Source organism: Bufo bufo, chromosome 4 (assembly GCF_905171765.1).
Source record: "Bufo bufo chromosome 4, aBufBuf1.1, whole genome shotgun sequence".
Lineage (NCBI taxonomy): Eukaryota > Metazoa > Chordata > Amphibia > Anura > Bufonidae > Bufo > Bufo bufo.
The window spans coordinates 464,547,850-464,573,007 of record NC_053392.1 but is presented as its reverse complement, the minus strand read 5'-3'; the positions used below and the strand labels follow the sequence as shown (position 1 = coordinate 464,573,007).

Genomic DNA, 25,158 nt, shown 5'->3' with positions numbered 1-25,158 from the left:
TGGAGAGTTTCAAGTGTGGAAATCTGTTGGAGGGAGTCTAATTGTTTCGGTCTACGTTTCTTGGCACTAGATCCTAGGCTAATGAGTTCCCTTCTGATTACAACCTTATGAGCCTCCCATAGTGACGTCCCATTAGCAAGATCTCTGGCATTCTCTAAAAAGTAGTTTTTAAAGGCACAGCTCAACGGCTTTTTTATGGGATTCCTCTTCTAGGAGCGTCTCATTTAACCTCCAGACCCAGGATCTCGGAGGCAGTGCGTTGATTCTCACTTTCACACTCACCGGCGCATGGTCAAAAATGGTTATGTTACCAACTCTGGCCTCAGTAACCGAGGACAGTAGGTGGTTTGCAAAGAAGATGTAGTCCAAACGCTGATATGAATTGTGCGTCAGTGAGTGAAAAGTGTAATCTTTACCCTCAGGATGGAGGATGCGCCAGACATCCGAAACCCCCAAGTCCCTTAAAGTAATAAGTAATCTCCTCAGCTGTCTTCTTGAGGTAGGGCGACCTATAGAGGTCGAGTCTATGGAAGGATCGAGTGTAAGGTTAAGATCTCCCCCTATAATAAGGAACCCCTCCCTAAATGCTTTTAGGGCCTCCAGGGTGTGAAGCAGCCAAGTGACCTGTCTACTGTTTGGGGCATACAGGTTGACTAGAGTAAACATGGTGTTTGCAACTTTGCCTTTTAAGAAAAGAAAGCGGCCATCAGGATCAGCTATTTTGGCCTCCAAAGTGAAGGGAAAATTCTGTCCTAGGGCTATGGAGACACCTCTGGCAGCTGAGGAGTAAGGCTGGGTTCACACTTGAGCGTTTTACAGCGCGTTCAAACGCGCTGTAAAACGCTCAACACATGAAAACCAATGCTTCCCTATGGCCCTGGTTCTCACTTGAGCGTTTTACAGCGCTGAAAAACGCGCTGTAAAACGCCCTACGCTCAAAGTACTTGAGCTTCTTTGGGGCGTTTTGACGCGCGTTTGTGGCCATAGGACATTGCAGTCAATCACACAAACGCGCGTCAAATGCGCGTTTACTATTGCAAAAAACGCTCGTCAAAAACGCGCGTTAAACGCGCATATCAAAGACGCTCAGGTCTGAACCCAGCCTAAGAGGCATGATGCCAAACGGGAAAGTGTTTATTTACTGTTTTGGGTATATGTAGATGTCTAAAATGGGTCTCCTGCAAAAGGACTAAGTCAGCTCCTTCCTTTCGGAGTGTATGGTATATTTGGCTCCTTTTCTGCGGTGTGTTCATACCATTCACATTGAAAGATAATACCTTTAAGTCAGACATGGTAAAAATCAGAGGACCTGAGCAGTAAAGCTATGCGGCCAGATGAGGGCGACACAGGGTAACAATAGAACAAGGAATATTAACATAACATCTAGAGAAGATATTAAAGGTAAGTACTAAACAGGTAGAAACTACCTAGAGGGTCAAGGACCCCGGCAGGGGGGAAAACTAGTGTGTAAACACCCAAGAGCCAGAGCTCACACCCCAAACCCAACGCATAAGAATGGACATTGGATTTGTGTTGACCCTGAGTAAAGCATGAGCACATTAAATGATACGAGCACCTTGAAGTATTGCATAATGTCACCACCATAAACCCACAAAGGGTCAGGGTAACTGGGTCTCGTATGCTGTAGTTTTTATTGCCACCATTTTGGGGTACATTTGGATTTCTGGTAGCTTTTTAGCTAATTTTTTTTAGGGAGGTGAACTGTTTGTTGTCATTTTTCTATATTTTTTTTTACACCGTTGACTTGATAGATCATGTGCTATTTTTGTAGATCTGGTCGTAATGGACACAAAAATACAAAATAGGTCTACTTTTTTTGTATTGTATTTTAACACAATAAGAACATTTTAAGAAGAAAAAAAATCATGGTTTTGTGTTGTCATTTTCTTAAAGACATTTTTTATTTTTTTCTGGCTATGGTCTTGTGTGAGGGCTTGTTTTCTGCGAGATGAGGTGACATTTTTATTGCTACCATTTTGGGCTACATACGATTTTTTGTTTGATTGATAATATGTTTTTTTGGGAGGTGAGGTAAATAAAAAACCTGTTTTGGCGTAATTTATTTGTTTTTGTTTTTTACGCCGTTAACCTGATGAGGTAGATCATGTGATATTTTTATAGAGCTGGCAGTCACAGATGCAGCAATACCAAATATGTCTATTTTATTTATTTCTTTTCTATATATTTTTTATTTTTTTTTGTTTACATTTTGTGTTCCCCATAAGGTCATACAAGACCTCTGGTGGACATTTAACATTTTTTTTTTTTTCACTATTGATTTCTCCTGTAACTGGGGCTGACATAGTAGCCCCAGTTACAGGGGAAATGCATCCCCCAGAGAGGCTGTACAGCCTCAGTACAGGGCTGATCGTGGTCTATGGAAGACCCGACAGCTCCTGCACTCCCCCGGCAGTCACATGACCACAGGGCAGTGACAGGAAGCGGCAGATCACTTCCTCAGCTGTATACACAGCGCTCATTTAGCGCTGTGTATACAGCGATCTAGAAGGCAGGGACACCCAGGGCACCCTTCTCTCTCGGGTGCCCTGCTGTCACTGACAGCAGGCCCCCTGCTCAGCAGCTGCACGATTAGCGTGCAGCTGCTATCTCTGAAAAGACGTTTAGAAACGTCCAATCAGAGATAAACCCGACCGCCCAGGATATTTATAGTCAATGGGCGGTCGGGAAGTGGTTAAAGTCAGCATCAAGTGTGCTTTAAAATTGAAGGGGTTTTCTAAGACCAGAAACAATCATCTGCTTTATATCCCCCAAATCACAAAAGAAACAGTGTGAGGGATACCACCACTCGTGCTCGCTTGACGTCAACTAAGTCGAGCTTACGAGACGCGGTATGTTCACTGGTTACCAAGATGTGACGCTACGCCCTCCTGGAGAAGAATGTAAGGTCAGCTTGGTACAGTTTACGCAGACACCTCCTGTCTATGCGGTCACAGAGAGGCAACAAGCTGAGAGAGCCTTTTCACTGCCACAGTGAAACAGCGCTTTCTCAGCCCGCGGTATACTGCCACCAGCTTCTTGTTTGATATAAGCCCGATCCGCTAATGGGATTATACAGGGTGAGAAACCAACCCACGGTAGCTTACAACTAGGCCGAAACACGGACGTGGGGATTCGTGATCGAGATACAAAACAGCACAAGATTAAATTATATATTTAATCGCCTTAAGGGCACACTAGATAACATACTATACACAAAGAATATATACAGTGGTCTGAGGTTACAAATACAGGTAATATGGTACACACAGGATTACACAGAGCACAAGTCAGTTACCGGGTAGATGAATGTTCCTTTGCATTATGATTAGTCCTTTGCTGTATTCACATGGAGGGCAGTGATATCACCTGGTTGCAGGTCCCTCAAAACATATGGCACGATGTGACCCTCCTACAGAGAAAAGACATGCCCACTTGCTGGCACAAGCCTTTTAAACTGTACCGGCCGCTCCTCTGGGAAGGGTTCACTCCCCCTCTTCTGGGCTGGCATTAAATGACCCACAAAACCCTTTAGGGTTCATAGCTCCAGACCAGAACATCACAGGGGGATGGTTTTGAGACCAACAGATCCGCTTGGGTTCCGCCTACAAGTAGAGTCCAAACATGGTACCGTTATTTGGTTTCTGTGGGGAGATATGTATATCTCCCTTTCCTGGCATCACACCACCAAACTAAGACCATGGGCATGCTCATTGTGGCCACCAGGACACAAATATGTATCCAGTTTGCACCTGTGATGGCCGGGCAATTCATAATTCCTTATAAATTGCTGGTTCCATGCTGTCTGCTAGATTTGACTGAACTGGGGAATGGCTTAAACCACCTGCAGGGAGGTTTTCCTGCAGGATCCATGCTGTCTGAATGGGGTGTGAAATTGTAAACAAAGGTGGCCTGCAAGAAGTTCCCTGCCATATGGCTGGAGCTTTTAAACAGGGCCCTCCTGTGGAGTTCACTACCTCGGCTATCTTTCAGCAAATGGTGGGTGTAGGGACATGGCTGAAAGTAAATATTAATCCATATTTCTCACAAACAGCAATACACTTGTCCATGAGAAGTTTACCGTATTGCAGCTCATCCATTTTCAGGAGAATGGAGCTGAACTGCAATACCAGAGAGAGTCAGGAGTAGCTCAGTTTTCTAATCCTGAAAATGAAGTTTCATTGGAAAAAAAGTTCTCTCTTATATAAAACATGTTCATATCCGTGTTGGAGGCTTGGTCTAGATCCCTCCCTCACAGTTGTACTTGAATGCCATATGACAGATGTGGAACTGGGTTGTGGTTACAGTTTCATTATACGGCGGAAAGAACAGCACCAGCACGAGTCTTACACACACAGAGAAAAATTCTCACCTTATATGTCTTGCCATTGCCTTCTACCTCATAACCAGACTCATTCTTCAAGGATTCAAAGTTATAAGTAAAACCAGTGTTAGGATTTTCTATCAAACAGTCCTGCAGGCAAAAACAAGTTAAGTTATTACTTCCCAGTTAAACAAGTATTTAGGTTATGTGAAGTTATCCCCATCCACAGAATGGAGGATAACTATTAGATTGGTTGGGTGTCCTACCATAGGGATCCCAACCAATCACAAAAAAATGCACCCCTTGGAGGCCCCCAAAATTAATGGAGCAGCCTGTCGGGCAGACACGCTGACGCTCCACTCATTTCTAGAGTTAGAGATAACCAAGTGGCGTGATTTAAAGGGAGTACCGAGTACCTACTCTGTGGATAGGAGACCGCAGTTTAAGGCCTCATGCACACGACCGTATGCATTTTGCAGTCCGCAAAAAATATGGATGACGTCCGTGTGCATTCCGTATTTTGCGGAACGGAAAAGCTGGCCCCTAATAGAACAGTACTGTCCTTGTCTGTAATGCGGACAATAATAGGACATGTTCAATTTTTTTTGCGGAACGGAAATACGGACATACGAAAACGAAATGCACACGGAGTACCTTCCGGTTTTTTTTGCAGACCCTTTGAAATGAATGGCTCCGTATACGGTCCGCAAAAAAAATAAAATAAAACTTAACGGACACGGAAAGAAAATATGTTTGTGTGCATGAGCCCTAAGGCTTATGTAGAACCCTTTGTCATAAATATAGGCAGGAAAATAGGAACACATTTGGTCCTCACCTCCTTCCCATGTATGCTTTTGATGATCGGACAAGCGGCTTCTGTATTCCAAAGAAAGGTGGCTACACAGTTTTCATTAGACATAAATCTAGGGCTGGAAAGCTATAAAACAAAATCAATAAAAAAAATATATATATTAAGCCATATATGTCATGCAGTTTTTAAGTGTGGGTAAGACTGAATGACACAATAGAGTGTGGTCCTATCCATGAGCCATACTGGAGTGCCAGTGAATATCATTGCTCCTGCTCTAGCTGAAAAGCCGGACCCTCAAAAATCAGCTGACTGCTGCACCAGCTTTGTTAAATATAAATCACTTTGTAAAAATACTTCAAAGAAATGGCATAGTTTCAGGGATCGGTAAATGCCATTCGCCCCAAGTACTGTTTTCAGGAATTGCTACTACAAAGCTTGGATTCCATCCTGCCTCTGATCCCATATGGCTGGGAGTCTACGCTATACTTTCCCTTCATGAGCACAGTGTGTCACATATGCTTAGAATGCCTGTATTAATTGTAGTAATAGTTGTGCTGCTCTTGTTACTCCTCGTGTATTCATAGACTTTTAAAGGTTTCTACTAGAATCAATGAAACTCATAGGTGAGATCTGAGATTTATCAAAACTGGTGTAAAGGAAAACTGGCTTGGTTGCCCACAGCAACCAATCAGATTCCACCTTTCATTTTCCAAAGGAGCTCTGAAAAATAAAAGGTGGGATCTGATTGGTTGCTATGGTTGCCATTGTTTTTGATAGATGTCCCTCAGAGAATTCAGAGAAGCATGTGCCATGAACCTTCTCACAATTATCCACGGGCTGCAAGGCCAAATGCTATTATAAATCACTCTGGGCACTGTTTAAATCCGATAAGGGTCCAATAACAAGTCCGCAATTTTCTTCCGGATCCGTTCCAGTTTTTGCGGACTCATTCATTTTCAATGTGCCGGGAACGGATGCTATGTGCTGTCCGCATCCGCACTTCCAGATCCGCAATTCTGTTCCCCCAAAAAAATAGAACATGTCCTATTCTTGTCCGCAACTGCGGACAAGAAAAGGCATTTTCTATTATAGTGCCGGCGATGTGCGGACTGCGAAATGCGGAACGCAAATTGCTGGTGTCTGTGTTTTGCGGATCCGCAAAAAACACTTACGGACTTGTGAATGGACCCTAAAGAAGCTCTAGGCTGAGGGATTGTGGGAGAGGCAGCAGCACATCAGTAGAAACGGCCAGACTGTCCACATTTTCAGTACTGATCCAGGAAGTACAGATGAGTTAATAGGGACATCAAAACTGGCGAAAAGCAGGGTTTTTAAATGGGGAACTAAAGCCAGAATAAAAACACATAGAAGAACAACATGTAACAATCTCCTTATGTGTCTATTATTTGCTCTTGTTTCATTTGATATCACAATTGCAGATCAGGATAAATGAACTAGAAAGGCAATGCATTGTTCTCTCAGACTGCAGCCATGTCTACTACTCCTTCTCCCCTCTCATGCTAATGCACGTGAGCCAGGAAGTATAGGCGAAGGGGGCTGGATTTAGTCTGGATAACATTTGTCTACACAATGAAAATGGCCCCTTTCGTTGGAAGTAATCTCCCAGTAAAATTACAAAATAGATTTGGTTACAACGACCATGTGGTATTGTAATAGAATAGAGAATACAATATCTAACAAAATATATCCCATCTCACTCCTCAATAATGCCAAAACTTTGCCTTTCAGGATCCTGGGAAAGCTGGGTTACCTCCATGTGGAACTGTAATAGACTACGGAATACTAAGTCTACCAAAATAAAAACATCTCCCCACTTAAATATACACAAGAAATAACCCAGACAATGGTTTGTAGTGACAGTGAGAGAAAATGCCTGTTCTGATAGAAACCTTCCCCATCTGTCAGAAATCTAGCAGATCTTCCTCTCCAGTGAGTGATTATCATTCAAGAGTGTAAATCTGTTATTATGGGGCATCAGTGCACAATATAGGGAGACAGGTATAAGAGGAGAGAACAACTCTCAGCATTTCTAGGATGTTGTTATGGGCTATCAGAGGAGGTTACAGGGAGTAAAGAGAAGAACTACAACTCCTAGTATATGACAACTTATAGAGTGCGCACAAACAGAGCACAAGAGCTCTAAACACATCCTGTTCAGTGTGTGTGAGACATCAGGCACGTTCACCCAGCCAAAGAAGAAGTGTGGGAGAAAGAAAAAAGTTGCTTGTCTGCAAGATCTCTCCTAAAATGACAGTTGTTTGGGGACCACCTTGTAGATATAGCTGTATGTACACTATAGATTAAATTTACCATATTTTTCGGACTGTAAGAAGTACTGAATTATAAAGACACACCTAGGATTTGGAGGAGGAAAATAAGAAAAAAGATATTTTCCATAAGACCTCAGAGAAGACCCCAAAAACAGACCCTCATTCTTCATCAGACCTCAGATCAGACCCACAAGCTCCATCAGCCTCCGATCAGACCCCCAGCCTCCATTAGCCTAAGATCAGACCCCGATCACTCAGCTCCAATCAGCCTCAGATGGTACCCCACAGGCCCCATCAGACCCCTCAAGCACCACTCAGCCTCAGATTGGACCCCCCAGCCCCACTCAGCCTCAGATCAGCCCACATCAGATCTCAGATCAGACATTTAAAAAATAAATAAATAATAATAAAAATAAACTCACCTTGCTTGCTCCAGACGCCAAAGCATATCCAAGACTCACCAAAGCGGGACCCAGAAGACGACCAAGGGGAGGTGAGCACAGCCCTAGCAGTGCTGTCCTCACCTCCCTGTGCCCCCCGAATGCTAATGACCACTTCTTTAAGCGGTCATTAGCATTCAGATTATAAGATGCACTGCCACTTTTCCCCCCATTTTTAGAGAGGGGAACAGTGTGTCTTATAGTCTGAAAAATAGGGCATTTGTGTTAAAGCTTTTTCAGGGTTTAGATCCCCCTTAACAAAAATAGAGCCCAATTTGTATGCAAACTTATCCTACATGTCCCAATAAAAACTAAGTGACTTTGGCTTGAGGAAAACCCCTTTTAAAGGGGTTGTCCAGGCTTTTTAATATTGAAGATCTATCCTCAATATCAGATCAGCGGGGGTCCGACACCCCGCCGATCAGCTGTACGGGGAGACAGTGCATAGACATAGCAGCAGTGGACAGGAAGACAGAAAGGAGACGGCACGTGTGCACTGCACGCACCGTCTCCCCTGTACAGCTGATTGTAGGGGGTGCCGGTGTCGGATCCCCGCCGATCTGATATTGAGGATAGGTCATCAATATTAAAAAAGCCCGGACAATCTCTTTGAGTTTCTTAAATACAAAAATGCCCATTATGTGAAAATTCGGTAATTATAACTGATAAACTTACCACAGCTCCCTTTTCACATATAAGATGCAACTGTGATGAATATGAAACCTTGTTATTTTCTTCATTGATACATTCAGAGCCATTGGTGTATTTTATGAGTATTTTTCCACTGCCTTCTATAATGGGTTTCTTGCTTGCCACACCCATGTTGTTGACTGCCACAGTTTCATGCAGCTTACCCTGCAGTAAATAAAAAAGTAGTTAGATAAATGGAATACAATGCTGTTTAAAAAGGTAAGGAAAAATACATATACTGTGCACAATAAATGAATATAATCTAAAACTGGTAACTTCGGTGTGATAGGCCAAGAGGCTTATGTGTATAAGAGCCGCCCAACTGTCTTGCAACCACTGGAAAGATAGGGCTCGTTACAGAGACTAGCTGTAATCTGTGGGTAAACCCAGCACGATGTCTTCAGTTTCTCTGCAGTGCCACAAAAAGCGAAATGAAGCATCACCTAGTTCCCTCTAAGATGAACATTCCCCAAAGTAAGGGCTTGTTCACACAACCGTATAGCTTTTTCAATGTTTTGCGGGCTGTTTTTCACGGATCCGTTTTTCCGTTTTTTGTTTCAGTTGTGTTTCCGGTTCCATAACGTTTTTCCGTATGGCATATACAGTATACAGTAATTACATAGAAAAAATTAGGCTGGGCATAACATTCTCAATGGATGGTTCCGCAAAAACAGAACGGATACGAAATACATACGGAGTACATTCCGTATTAGGGCTGCACGATATGGGAATTGTGTGCGATTGTGATTAGGGCCCTAAAAATTGCAATAACGATATGCAATGCGATATTTTAAGGGAATTGTGCTAGAGGTCTATTTGCACTGTTATGGAGGGGATCTGTGGATGGCACTGTTATGGAGGGGATCTGTGGATGGCACTGTTATGGAGGGGATCTGTGGATGGCACTGTTATGGAGGGGATCTGTGGATGGCACTATTATGGGGGATCTGTGGATGACACACTTATGGGGGGGGGGGGGGGGATCTCTGGATGGCACTGTTATGGAGGGGATCTGTGGATGGCACTGTTATGGAGGGGATCTGTGGATGGCACTGTTATGGAGGGGATCTGTGGATGGCACTGTTATGGAGGGGATCTGTGGATGGCACTGTTATGGAGGGGATCTGTGGATGGCACTGTTATGGAGGGGATCTGTGGATGGCACTGTTATGGAGGGGATCTGTGGATGGCACTGTTATGGAGGGGATCTGTGGATGGCACTGTTATGGAGGGGATCTGTGGATGGCACTATTATGGGGGGGGGGGGGGGGGGATCTCTGGATGGCACTGTTATGGGGGCATCTGTGGATCCACAGATCCCCCCCACCCATAATAGTGTCCCTGCAGTGTGAAGGGGCTGGGGGCCGGCATCTGTATTAGAAATAACGGTGGGGATCGGTACAGTCCCTGTATTCTAATGCACTGGCCCCGCTCACTGTTGTATAATATTATCTAACATGTAGGCATTGTTAAAATATAATAATCCTATATAATCCAGCTGTATTACCTACAGCTAAATTCTGTAGAAGAGAGGAGGGAGGAGGCAGGCTGGGAGGGCGGGCGGCGCGTCACGCACTACGTCACGTGCCCGCACCGCCTGCCTCCTCCCTCCTATGGAACTTAGCTGTAAGTAATACAGCTGGATTATACAGGATTATATTATAACAATGCCTACATGTTAGATAATATTATACAACAGTGAGCGGGGCCGATGCATTCGAATACAGGGACTGCACCGGTCCCCGCTGTCATTCCTAATACAGATGCCGACCCCCAGCCCCTCCTCCCTCTGTATATAGGTAATCGCAGCATTTTTGGGTCTACCAAATCGCCATATCTCACTCGTCGATTATCGCGATACGATTGCTTTGGCGATATATCGTGCAGGCCTATTTATATGTGTTCAGTTTTTTTTTTTTTGCAGACACATTGACTTGAATGGAGCCACGTAACGTGATTTGCGGGCAATAATAGGACATCTTCCATCTTTGAACCGGAAAAAGACGGAAATGGAATGCATACGAAGTACATTCAGTTTTTTTTTTTGCGGAACCATTGAAATGAATGGTTCCGTATACGGAATGCAAAAAACGTTCGTGTGAACGAGCCCTATAACTTACACATTTAGTAGAAGTTCTCCACTATAAAAAGAGATAAAGGTCCAAAATGCGGAACCCATCTAGTAACTAAGAATTCCTTAAAGGAATTTTAAAAAGGGTTTACAGATTTTTTGAGAAATTAGGCAACTCTAAGTATACTTACCGACACTTTGGTATAACCCATTTGGCACACAGCAGCAAACGGGTCACATCCCTTCACTGGTACTAATGAACGACACACATTAATATAATATTTCTTGTGACTCTCTTGTGCTTGATCCATGGCAAACCAGTTTGAAGAATGTTCTCCTTGTACCTTAGATAAACTGTAAAAATGGGGGGAAAAATGGGTTAGACCGCGGTTCTCTGTATACGACAAAGGAACTGCGAGGCCAGGTCTATCTCCCCATGAGCCCCATAACAGTGGTGTGGCGACCCTGGATTTCTCTCTTACTGGCAGTCAATCACAGCAACCGTAATCACCTTGCTCCTTCTATCTTTTTGATTTGGTGATAAAATCTTTGCTAAACAGTAACATGCCAGGCAAACCAGATACGCGTAAATTACCCTTGAAGAAAGGAGGATCCTGGCTTTTTCTCCTACTTTGAATTGAAAATCAATCAGCAAGGCGTAGTTCACTTATCAGTGTTTGTTCAGTGTTTTGCACCAGTGATGGAGCCAAAACCAAGAGTGAAACCTACACAGAGCAATAAAAGGTATAATGGAAAGATTTGTACCGATTCTTTTGACCCGCATCTGGTTTTGGCTAAAAACCACTGACCAAGCTTAAAAAGGCCATGTACGTACTTTTCAGGACAATGTTTATTATTATTGCATTGTACTCATTTTGAGCTAAAAATTTTTTTTTTTTTATTTGGTCTGTATTAAAACTATGGGATCCTTTTTTCTGTACAGAGCTGAGATGCTCTAGTAGCAACCTTTGGATTTTCTCAGACCAGGAGCAGACGACTCCTTATCTCTGCTCTCTGACAATATAAACACTCATTACAGCTCAGTTCTTATCTTACTGATAAGAATGTGGCTTAAATAAGTTATTATGACCTGTTAGTGGTTTAAAGGTTTATTAGATGACTGGCACAAAGTGAAAGTACCAGTCACCCAGCTAGAAAAACTGTTAACTCTTTGTGACAGAAAAGCTCAATATTTTTTAATAAAGGCCAATTGAAAAAATGATTTTTAGCCAAAAATTTGTAACATGTAATCATACTAAATTTGTCTCTGAAGGTGTACATTGCCTTTAATTAAAACACTGACGTATGAACTAGGCACAATGCTGGTCATTAGGTTCATTTGAGATTTTGGATGAAGGTTTGTCAGGACATCAACCAACTAAAGTGCAATTAATCCACCAAGTGAAGGATGTTCCAGAATTGTTATTACATGATGAATTCATGTAGCTTTTAAAAAAGACATGTAAGGAGGTGTGAAAGGTCCTCTTCCAAGCCCCAAGAATCATGAAGGAACTGCCATGAGAGATCACGCAAAGAAATAAGACAGTCTTTGGTGACTGCTAGGCCACGGGCTATAGCATGTGGCTGCCTCAGCTGCTCAGGGTGGAAGAGGGGCAGCCATAGCACGCACCTGTCGAGCGCAGGCCTGGACATGAAGGGGTGCAGGAGTAATGGCCCAGTAAGCCTCCTCGGCCATTTAGACAGATTGATAGGCTAGGGAACAGCAAGGAAGGGAATGGAAGGATGGAGCTGTCTGATGCCCATCTTCCGAGTTTATGACCTGCCATTCCTCATCTTCTAGAGGCAGGGAATGAGAAGCAGGCTTTGTGACCTGCTGATATCCCTCCTCGAGTTTGGGGTAACAGGAGCTCAGTATCTGCAGGAGGGATATAGCTGGCAGGAGAAGAAAAGACTTGTTTTTCACTTAGTATCACCTCCTAGTGGTAGCAGCTATACCCATGGTCTTCTGTGTCCCCAATGACACAACCAAGACATTCTATTTGAAAACCCGCACCAGTGTGCAGGTAGCCTTAAGGTACCTGCACACGATGTGGATTACATGCGGTTTTTCCACATGGGCTTCATGCTCAAAAAAATGCTGCACAATACAGTACCAGCAAAAAAATAAAAAATAATAATATGACATGTGCCAAATCTCATGTACACATTGCGTATTTTGTATGATCAGCAACTGACCTGCCGCACAGATTTTAAAATCCACAGCTTGTCAATTGTTTGTGCGATTAAACAGAAAATAGTCACCCCAAAAAAAATACACATGTGCAGGTAGCCTTAGGCCCCATGTTCACGGCCATATTTTTGGTCCGCATCTGATACACATTTTCTTCGGATTGGATGCAGAACTATTTCAATGGGGAGGCAAAAAATGCGGATAGCACACTGTGTGCTGTCCGCATCTGTATGCCTGTTCCTCCGTCCCACAAGACACATGCACATATGTACATCAAACTGCAAAAGGAGTGGCTGGGAAGCACCAAGGGCAGCAACAGCCACGGTGGAAGGAACAGTTCATGTGCATATTTGTAAAAACTCAAAAAACATGCAATTACTTCTTTAGACTCAGGCACGCAATACGTATACGAATTTGGGCTTAGTTTAATTAGAAGTGCTGCTGACAGGCTCCCTTTAGTAAACGTGGTTACACAGTGGTGCAAGTTATATTAGTTGCTGTTCTTCTAATACCTGGACAGATCATACTGTTCATCAGTTGTTTCATCCACCACAACACACTCCACTGGTAGAGCTGGGCAGGCATATTTGGTGTACCACTTGAAGTTATACGTATAATTGTCTTCTTTCTGAAAGGCAAATTAAAAAGGATCAGTTGATAACTTGTTAACATCGGACATACTACGCAGAAAGGACAAGTTCTAAAACTGGAAGGTAATGAAATGGAAATATCAACTGTTCACATCATCACTGGGCCAGGCTTACGCAATTAGATCCAGTGACAACAGGATTTACCACCACATTGGCCGTCACTGATCGGTCCAAACACAGAAACCTCGCCGTAAACAAAGACTATGTACACAGCCAGTGAGGCCCTTCCATATGGACCACTATGCCTGGCTCTGCCCTGGGTAATGCATTACCGGGCAGGTATGGAAAGCAGTTTTTCCTATGTAAATAACGAAGCCTGCAGACGCTTTGTTACGCTAAGGGTCCATTCACTTGACCATAAGTGTTTTGCGGTTTGCAAATTGCGCATTTTGCGGAATGCACAAGACCAGCCCTATGATAGAAATGCCTATTCTAGTCCGCGATTGTAGACAAGAATAGGACATGCTCTATCTTTTTCGCAGGGCCGCAGAATGGAACTACGGATGTGGACAGCAGACAGTGTGCTATCCGCATCTTTTGCGGATCTATTGAAATGAATGTACAAACAAAGCCAGAATGCAGTGCTCACCCGGCTGTTCAAATTCCAAGGGGGGCATGGATAGACGTCAGGGACCAAGCGCCAAATGCAAAAAATCAAACAGAAGAAAAATCCAGCTTCCCAAGAAAAGTGATAATCTTTAATACATACGTGCCTTAAAAGCAGACCTACAATACATACATGTCTACGCGTTTCGGATCACAGAAATGTGGACCCTTACTCATGACAAAAAACAGAAGTATTCACCTGACAAATAGAGAAAGATATCAGCAAAAACGGGGGTGAACAATTAACATAGAAGCAGCCTTTGGGGTGGAGTCTAAGTGACAGCATACAAATACAAAAAATAAAAACCATATACATTTGTGCTTTTTTAAAAATACACAAAGAGACAGAATAAGAATCAACAAAGTAATATAAGATCATGTTTACGATCAAGACCTTTTAGAACGCGAGAATCCATACGGAAAATCCAAAAGGATTCCCTGTTTAAAATAGCCGTCTATGATCCCCCCCCCCCCCCCCCCCAACGTTTAGGCGGATTAACCCTTTCCAAGCCCTGTACCAGGTCCATGGTTCTGTTCATCCATAGGTAGGCTTGCCTTTTTAAACCTGTCATTTTCCCCTGACCTTTTACTCCTCCTGAGGAAGCGATCACACGCGAAACGCGCGTCGAGGAGCGCCACCACCCTGTCTTTACCTCTCTTTCCATTGGTATGTTGCCATGCATGTCGCATTTGTAGGTTAGCGAGTATACTTGTTTGTTATTTCCCTGCTCTTAATATGCACTAGTCACTTTTTGGCACATTTTCTAATGCATATGCACTTTATATAAACTTGACCGCTTTACCCTGTATTGGGATCTGTTATTAACATCTTTAGAGGTCGTTTTTTTTGTTGCAACTTGTTATAGCTGAGAGTCCACAATTGAGGTGGTGTGCAACTGTGTTTTTGTCCCTGCTCATTCACAAGCTAGTATTGTGAATATCATTTTTTAATTATTGTTATCAATAAATTGAACATTTTATGATTCTTCAATGGTGTGTTTTGCACTCCTTTTTGTGGTCGATCCCCGTTTAAAAATAGCCTTCGATGATCTCCCCCACGTTTTGTCGGATTAACTTTCCAAGCCCTGTACCTGTAAACCTGTGGTGTCTCCAGCATGACATGCTGCATAGTGTGAACTGACCGCTGATACATTTTTGGTTGTAACATGTGGAATATCGGAGATGTGTCTCCGAATTCTGACCTTTAAACAGTTAGTGGTGTAGCTGGCCAGCTACGACCTGTCCTAGGTTGCTAATATAGCTTGTGTGTTTATACAGCTAGACCTGCCAATAATACAGTTCCTAAGTTTGTGTGTTAACCCTTTCATGACCAAGGGTCATTGATGCCCCAGTGTCCAGGTCAAAATTTACAAATCTGACATGCGTCACTTTATGTGGTAATTGCTTTGGAACACTTATTTATCCAAGCCATTCTGAGATTGTTTTCTCGTGACATATTGTACTTCATGATGGTCATAAATTTGAGTCAATATATTTCACCTTTATTTATGCAAAAAATCCCAAATTTATAAAAAAAAAATGAAAATTTCACAATTTTCAAAATTTAAATTTCTCTGCTTCTAAAACAGAAAGTCATACCTAATAAAATATTTACTACTTAACATTTCCCATATGTCTACTTTATGTTGGCATCGTTTTGGAAATGTCATTTTATTTTTTTAGGACGTTAGAAGGCTTAGAAGTTTAGAAGCAATTCTTCAAATTTTTAAGAAAATTTCCAAAACCCACTTTTTAAGGACCAGTTCAGGTCTGAAGTCACTTTGTGGGGCTTACATAGTGGAAACCCCCCATAAATAACCCCATTGTATAAACTACACCCCTCAAGTTACTCAAAACTGATTTTACAAACTTTGTTAACCCTTTAGGTGTTCCACAAGAATGAAAGGAAAATGGAGATGAAATTTCTAAATTTCACTTTTTTGGTAGTTTTCCATTTTATTACATTTTTTTCTTTAACACATTGAGGGTTAACAGCCAAACAAAACTCAATATTTATTACCCTGATTCTGCGGTTTACAGAAACACCCCACATGTGGTCGTAAACTGATGTAAGGGCGCATGGCAGGGCGCAGAAGGAAAGGAACGCCGTATGGTTTTTGGCAGGCAGATTTTGCTAAACTGGTTTTAGATGCCATGTCCCATTTAAAGCCCCCCTGATGCACCCATACAGTAGAAACTCTCAAAAAGTGACCATATTTTGGAAACTAGGGGATAAGGTGCCAGTTTTATTGGTACTATTTTGGGGTACATATGATTTTTAATTGCTCTATATTAAGTTTTTTGTGAGGCAAGGTAACTGAAAAATGACTTTTGGCACAGTTTTTTTTTTACAAGATTCATCTGACAGGGTAGATCATGTGCTATTTTTATAGAGCAGGTTGTTACGGACGCAATAATATCAAATATGTCTACTTTGTTTGTTTGTTTCAGTTTTACATAATAAAGCAATTTTGAAAAATAAATAATGTTTTCTGAACGCCATATGTTTTTTATTTTTCTGCCGATCGTCTTGTGCAGGGGCTCGTTTTTTGCAGAAAGAGCTGAGGTTTTTATTGGTACCATTTTTGGGTTTATCTGAGGGGTTAGGTCATGTGACAGTTTTATAGAGCAGATAGTTACGGACGTGGCAATACCTAATATGTATACTTTTTCTTATTTATAAAAATTTTTCACAATAATAGCATTTCTGAAACCCAAAAAATGATGTTTTAGTGTCTCCATAGTCTGAGAACCATAGATTTTTAATTTTTGGGGCGATTGTCTTAAATAGGGTATCATTTTTTGCGGGATGGGGTAACGGTTTGATTGGTATTATTTGGGGGGTCATAACCCTTTTTGATCGCTTGCTGTTGCACTTTTTGTGATGTAAGGTGACAAAAATGGCTTTTTTTTTTACACAGTTTTTTTAAATTTATTTTTTATGGTGTTTATCGGACGGGGTCTATCATGTGATATATTTATAGAGACGGTCGTTACGGACGCGGTGATACCTAATATGTGTATTTATTTATTTTATTTTTTTCATTTTTTATAGGAAAAAGCAATTTCTTTTTTTAATTTACATTTTTATTTATATTTTTTTTACTTTTATTATTTTCACTTTTTTTTTTATCAAGTCCCTCTTGGATCCTGAAGATCCATTGGGGCTGATGGCTGTACTATACTTTGCAATGCTCTTGCATTGCAAAGTATAATACAATCAGATGCCCTGTAGGTGGCAACAGCGGACGCTTTTGCAAAGCGTCCGGTTGCCAAGCGTCCGGTTGCCAGCGCAGCAGCCCCGATGGTGGAGAGAGGGAGCCCCCTCCCTCTATCGCGGCATCTATGGGATTAATGCAGAGTGTCAGCATAGAGCTGACACACTCTGCTGATGGCGGCAGCTCAGGAATGGAGCCGCCGCCATCACACACAGCAGGGGGACCGCACGGCATGGGGGCAGCGCTGGAAAGGGGGGGGGGGATGTCACGGCCAGCACTGAGGGGGCAGGAGGAATGTATGGGGCGGGGAGGGGGCGGACCGCAGGAGGCAGGAGATAAGCGCTTCAGCGGCAGGTGGACACAAGGGGGGCTTGGAGGGGCACAGATGGGGGGCACAGATCGGGGAGGAGGGGGCACGAGGACACATTACCCGATTTCAGGCTCTGATCTGCAGAGCGCAGATCAGAGCCTGAAACCGGCATTTTTTCACTGCCGCGATCCGATTGGTTAGTCTGCACAGACTAACCAATCGGATCGACTGTCGGCAAGGGGCACTCTGATTGGTCCCTTGCCGGCATTACTGAACTGTATGCTGTCCGTGACAGCAGCAGGACAGGGGCAGAAGCTTTAATCCAAGCGCTTTGCAGCGCTTGGATTAAAGAGCTGCCATGACGTCTATACACGTGGTAGCTGCACGGGGTATGTGCAGCTATCACGTATATATACAGATTGCGGTCGGGAAGGGGTTAAAGACAAAAGCAGAGTTTACAGTGACTTCATGTTTGGATGTCATAACTGTTATATTTTGTGTTCACAAAAGCAAAAAAGATAAATATCTTGGTCAAATGCCAACTTTGTATAAAAAAAAAATGGGAAAAGTTGTCTTTTGCCGAGATATTTATCTCACCCAGCATGGGTATATGTAAAATGACACCCCAAAACACATTGCCCAACTTCTCCTGAGTACGGCGATACCAGATGTGACACACTTTTTTGCAGCCTAGGTGGGCAAAGGGGCCCACATTCCAAAGAGCACTTAGGATTTCACCGGCCATTTTTTACAGATTTTGATTTCAAACTACTTACCACACATAAGGGCCCCTAGAATGCCAGGGCAGTATAACTACCCCACAAGTGACCCCATTTTGGAAAGAAGACACCCCAAGGTATTTCGTGATGGGCATAGTGAGTTCATGGAAGTTTTTATTTTTTGTCACAAGTTAGTGGAATATGAGACTTTGTAAGAAAAAAAAGAAATTATAATTTTCCGCTAACTTGGGACAAAAAATAAAAAGTTCTATGAACTCACTATGCCCATCAGCGAATACCTTAGGGTGTCTACTTTCCGAAATGGGGTCATTTGTGGGGTGTTTGTACTGTCTGGGCATTGTAGAACCTCAGGAAACATGACAGGTGCTCAGAAAGTCAGAGCTGCTTCAAAAAGCGGAAATTCACATTTTTGTACCATAGTTTGTAAACGCTATAGCTTTTACCCAAACCATTTTTTTTTTTACCCAAACATTTTTTTTTTTATCAAAGACATGTAGAACAATAAATTTTGAGAAAAATTTATATATGGATGTCGTTTTTTTTGCAAAATTTTACAACTGAAAAATTTCATTTTTTTGCAAAAAAATCTGTAAATTTCGATTAATAACAAAAAAAGTAAAAATGTCAGCAGCAATGAAATACCACCAAATGAAAGCTCTATTAGAGAGAAGAAAAGGAGGTAGAATTCATTTGGGTGGTAAGTTGCATGACCGAGCAATAAACCGCTAAATTTGTGGAGTGCCGATTTGTAAAAAAGGGCCTGGTCACTAGGGGGGTATAAACCTGTGGTCCTTAAGTGGTTAAGCATACCGCCATTTTGTGATACTTTATTCAACAAGTGTTTTGTACATGGACTATCTGCTGCGGAGGCGGCAGTGTTATATATGAAGAAAAGTTGAAGTTAATAAAGAAGTTATTTCAAGCATTTGGTGTGCTCTTTAAACCTACTGTTTCCATAGAACGGCGCTAAAGGAATTACAGAGTAATAGACAGTCTGGTTAGACTAAAAAGTCAAAGATATCAAAATTCTTCTAATGCCACAGCGAAAAAGGCACTATATAGTGCTGCGCCTGCCACAAGTGGTACAGCCCACATATTGGAGACAGCACAGGGAACAAGTAATATACAATACATCACAAAACTGGTGTTGCAATTATTATGCTGTTTTATTTCAAACCCCTGCTGGTTTGCAATAGAAAAAACTGACCATTCTGAATAAATCCACAGCATGTGCATATGCCATGTCCACACCTATAATTGCCCTTAAAACGAAGCCAAGTGGACTGGGTGCTGTTCACACTAGAAAATAAACTTGGACTAACTTTCTGGGCAAAGGTCGGTGCACGTCGAGCTACACATTTTATTCCTGAAGACACGATGTCCGTCCACTGTTCATCAGAGCAGAGTACTGGTAAATATTTTTTTATAATATGACAGATTTTAGGGTATTCAAGACTGAAGTTGAAGTAGCAAAAACTGAAGCAGATTGTTTTCCTCTATTTTTCAGTACTGCTTTTCAAAATTATATTTTGGAAGTGGTTTTCTTTTTACTTAAACATAATGTGTTTATGTTTAATCAACGGTTTTTTTTTTTTTACAGCGTTTTGGAGTATCCATGGGGGCAAAGTTCTCACCCTCCTTGGCAATCATATATATGGCATGGTGGGAGTATATTTCAATGGTATGGTCGTTATATATTGATGATTTGTTATTTATATGGTCAGGGGACCAAGCGACAATATCGCTGTTTGGAGAGTTTATCAACAATAATAAATGCAATCTCAAATTTACACTTTAGTTTGATGCCTCCACCATCCCATATTTAGATCTCCTTCTCATAGGCGAGGTTAGTACTTCCAAGGTGACCGCACATACATATCGCAAAGAAACCGCCGGCAACACCACTCTTCTTGCTACATCATGTCATCCCCCACATGTCATTCACAATACACCTAGGGGTGAATATATATGCGCTAGACGCTATTGTTCTGACGATGAGGCTTTTTCAAAAGAGTTGAATGTGGTTGCCGACCTTCTAACATTACGACAATATTCTAATCAGTCCTTGAATCAAGCTAAAAGATATCTATCTTTCATCTACATTGCGTGCGGATTTGGTTTTTCCTAAAAAAAAAAAAAAAAAAAAACACACTAGTCAAGCAATACAGAAAAATAGAGGAAAACAATCTGCTTCAGTTTTGGCTACTAACTTCAGTCCTGAATACCCCAAAATCTGTCATATTATTAAAAAATATTTACCAGTACTCTGCTCTGATGAACAGTGGACAGATATCGTGTCTTCAGGAATAAAATGTGTAGCTCGACGTGCACCGACCTTTGCCCAGAAAGTTAGTCCAAGTTTATTTTCTAGTGTGAACAGCACCCAGTCCACTTGGCTTCGTTTTAAGGGCAATTATAGGTGTGGACATGGCATATGCACATGCTGTGGATTTATTCAGAATGGTCAGTTTTTTCTATTGCAAACCAGCAGGGGTTTGAAATAAAACAGTATATTAAATTGCACCACCAGTTTTGTGATGTATTGTATATTACTCGTTCCCTGTGCTGTCTCCAATATGTGGGCTGTACCACTGTTTAAAGGTCAGAATTCAGAGACACATCTCCGATATTCCACATGCTACAACCAAACCTGTATCAGCGGTCAGTTCACACTATGCAGCATGTCATGCTGGAGACACCACAGGTTTACAGGTACAGGGCTTGGAAAGGGTTAATCCGCCTAAACGTGGGGGGGATCATAGACGGCTACTTTTAAACAGGGAATCCTTTTGGATTTTCCGTATGGATTCTCGTGTTCCAAAAGGTCTTAATCGTAAACATGATCTTATATTACATTATTGATTCTTATTCTGTCTCTTTGCATATTTTTTTAAAAGCACAAATGTATACATTTTTTGTATTTGTATGCTATGGCACTTAGAAGCAGCCTTTCAGGTGGAGTCTATGTTAATTGTTCACCCCCATTTTTGCTGATATCTCTATTTATGTCAGGTGAATACTTCTGTTTTTTGTCATGAGTAAGGGTCCACATTTATGTATTGTATGTCGGCTTTTAAGGCACGTATGTATTAACCACCTCCGGACCGCCTAACGCAGATTCGCGTTCCGGAGGTGGCAGCCCTGCGCAGAGTCACGCATATACGCGTCATCTCGCGCGAGCCGAGATTTCCTGTTAAGGCGCGCGCGCTCACAGGAACGGAAGGTAAGAGAGTGGATCTCCAGCCTACCAGCGGCGATCGTTCGCTGGCAGGCTGGAGATGTTTTTTTTTTTAACCCCTAACAGGTATATTAGACGCTGTTTTGATAACAGCGTCTAATATACCTGCTACCTGGTCCTCTGGTGGTCCCCTTTGTTTGGATCGACCACCAGAGGACACAGGTAGCTCAGTAATATGTTGCACCAAGCACCACTACACTCCCTCCCCCTGTCACTTATTAACCCCTTATTCACCCTTGATCACCCCATATAGACTCCCTGATCACCCCCCTGTCATTGAATACACCCCTGTCATTGATCAACCCGCTGTAGAGCTCCATTGAGATGTCCGCATGATTTTTACGGATCCACTGATAGATGGATCGGATCCGCAAAACGCATACAGACGTCTGAATGGAGCCTTACAGGGGCGTGATCAATGACTGTGGTGATCACCCCATATAGACTCCCTGATCACCCCCCCGTCATTGATCAACCCCCTGTAAAGCTCCATTGAGATGTCCGCATGATTTTTACGGATCCACTGATAGATGGATCGGATCCGCAAAACGCATACGGACGTCTGAATGTAGCCTTACAGGGGCGTGATCAATGACTGTGGTGATCACCCCATATAGACTCCCTGATCACCCCCCTGTCATTGATTACACCCCTGTCATTGATCACCCCCCTGTAAAGCTCCATTCAGATGTCCGCATGATTTTTACGGATCCACTGATAGATGGATCGGATCCGCAAAACACATACAGGCGTCTCCCTGGAGCCTTCCGGGGGGGGGGGTGATCACCCCATATAGACTCCCTGATCACCCCCCTGTCATTGATCATCCCCCTGTCAGGCTGCATTCAGATGTCCGTATGATTTTTACGGATCCACGGATACATGGATCGGATCCGCAAAACACATACGGACATCCGAATGGAGCCTTATAGGGGGGTGATCAATGACAGGGGGGGTGATCACCCCATATAGACTCCCTGATCACCCCACTGTCATTGATCACCCCCCTGTCATTGATCACCCCCTGTCATTGATCACCCCCCTGTCATTGATCACCCCCCTGTCATTGATCACCCCCCTGTCATTGATCACCCCCCTGTCATTGATCACCCCCCTGTCATTGATCACCCCCCTGTCATTGATCACCCCCCTGTCAGGCTCCATTCATTATTTATTTTTTTTCTTACAAAGTCTCATATTCCACTAACTTGTGTCAAAAAATAAAATCTCACATGAACTCACCATACCCCTCACGGAATCCAAATGCGTAACATTTTTTAGACATTTATATTCCAGACTTCTTCTCACGCTTTAGGGCACCTAGAATTCCAGGGCAGTATAAATACCCCACATGTGACCCCATTTCGGAAAGAAGACACCCCAAGGTATTCCGTGAGGGGCATATTGAGTCCATGAAAGATTGAAATTTTTGTCCAAAGTTAGCGGAAAGGGAGACTTTGTGAGAAAAAAATAAAAAATATCAATTTCCGCTAACTTGTGCCAAAAAAATAAAAAAATTCTATGAACTCGCCATGCCCCTCATTGAATACCTTGGGGTGTCTTCTTTCCAAAAAGGGGTCACATGTGGGGTATTTATACTGCCCTGGAATTCTAGGGGCCCCAAAGCGTAAGAAGAAGTCTGGTATCCAAATGTCTAAAAATGCCCTCCTAAAAGGAATTTGGGCACCTTTGCGCATCTGGGCTGCAAAAAAGTGTCACACATCTGGTATCACCGTACTCAGGAGAAGTTGGGGAATGTGTTTTGGGGTGTCATTTTACATATACCCATGCTGGGTGAGAGAAATATCTTGGTCAAATGCCAACTTTGAATAAAAAAATAGGAAAAGTTGTCTTCTGCCAAGATATTTCTCTCACCCAGCATGGGTATATGTAAAATGACACCCCAAAACACATTCCCCAACTTCTCCTGAATACGGCGATACCACATGTGTGACACTTTTTTGCAGCCTAGGTGGGCAAAGGGGCCCACATTCCAAAGAGCACCTTTAGGATTTCACAGGTCATTTACCTACTTACCACACATTAGGGCCCCTGAAAAATGCCAGGGCAGTATAACTACCCCACAAGTGACCCCATTTTGGAAAGAAGACACCCCAAGGTATTCCGTGAGGGGCATGGCGAGTTCCTAGAATTTTTTATTTTTTGTCACAAGTTAGTGGAAAATGTTTTTTTTTTTTTGTTTTTGTTTTTTTCTTACAAAGTCTCATATTCCACTAACTTGTGACAAAAAATAAAAACTTCCATGAACTCACTATGCCCATCAGCGAATACCTTGGGGTGTCTTCTTTCTAAAATGGGGTCACTTGTGGGGTAGTTATACTGCCCTGGCATTCTAGGGGCCCAAATGTGTGCTAAGGAGTTTGAAATCAAATTCTGTAAAAAATGGCTGGTGAAATCCGAAAGGTGCTCTTTGGAATGTGGGCCCCTTTGCCCACCTAGGCTGCAAAAAAGTGTCACACATCTGGTATCTCCGTATTCAGGAGAAGTTGGGGAATGTGTTTTGGGGTGTTATTTTACATATACCCATGCTGGGTGAGAGAAATATCTTGGCAAAAGACAACTTTTCCCATTTTTTTATACAAAGTTGTCTTTTGCCAAGATATTTCTCTCACCCAGCATGGGTATATGTAAAATGACACCCCAAAACACATTCCCCAACTTCTCCTGAATACGGAGATACCACATGTGTGACACTTTTTTGCAGCCTAGGTGGGCAAAGGGGCCCACATTCCAAAGAGCACCTTTCGGATTTCACCAGCCATTTTTTACAGAATTTGATTTCAAACTCCTTACCACACATTTGGGCCCCTAGAATGCCAGGGCAGTATAACTACCCCACAAGTGACCCCATTTTGGAAAGAAGACATCCCAAGGTATTCGCTGATGGGCATAGTGAGTTCATAGAAGTTTTTATTTTTTTTGTCACAAGTTAGTGGAATGAGACTTTGTAAGTAAAAAAAAAAAAAAAAAAAATCATCATTTTCCGCTAACTTGTGACAAAAAATAAAAAGTTCTATGAACTCACTATGCCCATCAGCGAATACCTTAGGGTGTCTACTTTCTGAAATGGGGTCATTTGTGGGGTGTTTGTACTGTCTGGCCATTGTAGAACCTCAGGAAACATGACAGGTGCTCAGAAAGTCAGAGCTGCTTCAAAAAGCGGAAATTCACATTTTTGTACCATAGTTTGTAAACGCTATAACTTTTACCCAAACAATTTTTTTTTTTACCCAAACATTTTTTTTTTATTAAAGACATGTAGAACAATAAATTTAGAGCAAAATTTATATATGGATCTTGTTTTTTTTGCAAAATTTTACAACTGAAAGTGAAAAATGTCATTTTTTTGCAAAAAAATCGTTAAATTTCGATTAATAACAAAAAAAGTAAAAATGTCAGCAGGAATGAAATACCACCAAATGAAAGCTCTATTAGTGAGAAGAAAAGGAGGTAAAATTCATTTGGGTGGTAAGTTGCTTGACCGAGCAATAAACGGTGAAAGTAGTGTAGGTCAGAAGTGTAAAAAGTGGCCTGGTCTT

At 42.3% G+C, this 25,158-nt stretch overlaps 1 protein-coding gene across 2 annotated transcripts in view; it reads right to left on the bottom strand.

Moving 5' to 3' along the window:
* IGF2R (insulin like growth factor 2 receptor) overlaps positions 1-25,158 on the bottom strand; it is a 231,858-nt gene that overhangs the window by 111,794 nt on the left and 94,906 nt on the right. For both annotated transcript variants that reach the window (XM_040429474.1, XM_040429475.1), the window contains exons 17-21: positions 13,349-13,464; positions 10,837-10,999; positions 8,560-8,739; positions 5,178-5,279; positions 4,391-4,492 (exon numbers count right to left, since the gene is read on the bottom strand). In XM_040429474.1, coding sequence (XP_040285408.1) covers positions 4,391-4,492; positions 5,178-5,279; positions 8,560-8,739; positions 10,837-10,999; positions 13,349-13,464 — 663 coding nt within the window. The remainder of the gene's footprint in view (positions 1-4,390; positions 4,493-5,177; positions 5,280-8,559; positions 8,740-10,836; positions 11,000-13,348; positions 13,465-25,158) is intronic.